At 46.0% G+C, this 2,704-nt stretch overlaps 1 protein-coding gene across 1 annotated transcript; it reads right to left on the reverse strand.

Annotated features, from left to right (window-relative positions):
• Positions 1-240: 240 nt before the first annotated feature.
• On the reverse strand, positions 241-564 carry LOC149244667 (uncharacterized). The gene has a single exon (XM_089371613.1). It carries the CDS (start codon positions 562-564, stop codon positions 241-243), a length of 324 nt encoding a protein of 107 aa, XP_089227739.1.
• Positions 565-2,704: the final 2,140 nt, after the last annotated feature.

The raw sequence follows: 2,704 nt of genomic DNA on the forward strand, positions 1-2,704 counted from the left end.
TTTTGATAGAAACGGTTATATTGTATTTATATTCCTCCTGGCTTGAATGCCAAATTTATGAGTACAATGAGGATGTCTGGATCCTGAGATGTTTCACTTATGGAAGTGAGGCTGTTAATGTGACTTGAGATTTTCCCCATAGCATAAAGATCTTTAGTTTCTATATCCTCTATTTTCCCCCACTTGGATATACAGACAATTTTTTTTTGGATCAAGCAGTAAAACATGGTGGACCGTGAGTTAAGGTATGGCTTCCCATGATTCTTTTCCTTCTTTCAACTTGACCCCGACAGATAGGAGAGCTGCTTTATTTGCTTCGCTGTTAGCTTCTTTATTGTGGGCTCTCAAAACATGATAGTAGCTCAACTTCTGGAAGTCACTTTCAAGGGCCTTGATTCTGAAGATCATTCTGGCTAGATTAAGGTCTGCTGCAGGGGAATTAGAGATCATAGCACCTATTATGATTTGAGAATCTCCTATAACAGTTGCTTCCCTTATTTTCAGCTCTTTTAGGGTCTTGAGGCCTTGCAGAAGGGCCAAGGCCTCAACTTGTGTGCTAGTCATGTGTCCAAGCCCCCAAGCAAATGAGTGAATTTTTATCCTGTTGGGTTTAGAATGACACCTCCAGCACCTGCCCTGCTCGGGTTGCCCTTAGCTGCTCCATCAAAAAAAAGGAAGTAGCTTGATTGAATTATGAGCCAGTCTTGGAAGTCAGCTTCTGTTTTCCTAATTTGCCATTCTTTGAGTGGAGGTGCTTTCTTGATTGCTGGGAGAAATTGTAATCCCAGGAAGGAGCCCCAAACTTTGTCATGGTGGGTGAGATTTGCATCATCTTTGATTTGGGACAGACGTTCCTTTAATTGGCACTTGATCTTGACTTCAATAATTTTTTGGTTCTGCCTATCATTTCTGAAGGTTCTTCTATTGCGTTCCAGCCACAGTTGCCTACAAATGACCTTTGGGAGAATGGCCCAGGCTGATTTGATTAACTGATTTTGAGGAGGAGGCCCAGGATAATTGGAAGCCCAGCTAGCGAAGAGTTCAACCATTGTATGCGGAAGTTGGAAGGAGGGATCCAAGACATACAACAGGGCGCTCCATATCTGTTTGGCGAAACTGCAATCCAGGAAGAGATGCGCAGCTGATTCTTCACTATTGCTGCATAGGAGGCATATGGAGGGTCCGTTGTATCCCAGCTTCTGCAAACGATCAAAGGTGAGGATTCTGCCATGGCACAGCATCCACGCAAACGTGTCTGTTTTGGGCCACGCCTGAATTCGCCAGATCGCTTGCCATGGCGCTGGGTTGATGGGGACGTGCGGTCTCTCTCTGTGCTTAACGTAACCTTCAGCAACTGTATACCCTTTAGATTTATTTCCCCAGCCGATTGCGTCCTGTGTATGCCTGTTCAAGGGTGCAATGCCGTGGAGGAGTCCGGTCATCGTGGCCCAGTCAGCGACCAGGCGATCTGGCAAATCAACAGACTTCCAGCCAGTCCATTCGCTGCCTTTCCAAAGGGAGATATCCCAGAGCGTATTTAACTTATTTCTTTCCATCCACTCCCGTAGCTCGCCCAAATGCACTCTGTCGCTGATCGGATCTTTGGATAGGATTCTGTCAGTCCAAATTTTTGTTTTCTTGCCGTTACCCGGAATTCTATAACAGTGTTTTTTGATCAGGGAGGCGGCCTTATCATAGAGTTTAAGGAAAGGCGAATTAGGCAGGCGGATTACTTGGTCTAAGCAGCTGGAGCGAGGGCCACGGAGATATTTTTTCCTGAGAGCTGTTTGGGCCCAACCAGGATTGGGCGCGACAACTCTCCAGATGACCTTTGCCACCATTGCTACATTCAGATGGCCCAAATTCTTAAAATTAAGACCTCCCTCCCACAGAGGCTTAGATATTACTTCCCAACTGATGAGGGGGATTTTTCTTTCGTTCTGCTTTCCACCTTTCCAGAAGAATCTTCGGATATGCTCGTCCATTTTTTTTGGGATGATTGATGGAGCAAGCATACCTGCAAATTGAAAAATGGGAAGACTAGTGAGTACTGATTTGATGAGAACGGACTTACCAGCATAGTTGAGCCAGGTAAAGCCCCAGGCCTGAATTTTTGCCTGAAATTTTTCAAGCTGGGGAAGCCAATCTTTGCTTGAGATTCTTTTGTGTACAACCGGGAGGCCCAGATATTTGAAGGAGGACCATGAAGCGGAGGCTGCGTATCCAAGGCACCTGGAGATAGCAGAGAGAAGTCTGGGCGGGGTATTCCAACTATAGATGTGAGACTTGTTCTTATTAATAACGCTGCCAGAGGCCATGCTGAATTCTTCCAGGGCAGCTTTGAATTTGGAGGCAGTGGAGAGGGAGGCAGCGCCCAGGAGCAGGGTGTCGTCCGCGAACAAAGCGTGGTTGATGTTCTTGACTCCTCTTGCTATATGCAGTCCCATTAAATCTTGGTCTTGCATTTTTTTTTCCAAGAGGAAACTGAGAGCTGATGCTTGAGTGACAAATAGCAGAGGGGAGAGAGGGCACCCCTGCCTGAGCCCTCTTGAAGCTTTAAAGAAGTTCGTGGCTCTTCCATTCACAAGAGGGGCAATCCATGGCTCCGAAACGCAGGCCCGGATCCAGTTAATGAAGTTTGATCCAAACCCAAACCTGTTCATAACTTTTAACAAAAAACTGTGATTTACACGATCAAATGCAT

Source organism: Pinus tabuliformis, chromosome 8 (assembly GCF_031772625.1).
Source record: "Pinus tabuliformis cultivar Carrire ecotype Pingquan chromosome 8, CPIR1, whole genome shotgun sequence".
NCBI lineage: Eukaryota > Viridiplantae > Streptophyta > Pinopsida > Pinales > Pinaceae > Pinus > Pinus tabuliformis.

Bases quoted from the DNA above. Each gene is read 5' to 3' on its own strand.
- LOC149244667 (XM_089371613.1), bottom strand. From the start codon at position 564: ATGACTAGCACACAAGTTGAGGCCTTGGCCCTTCTGCAAGGCCTCAAG.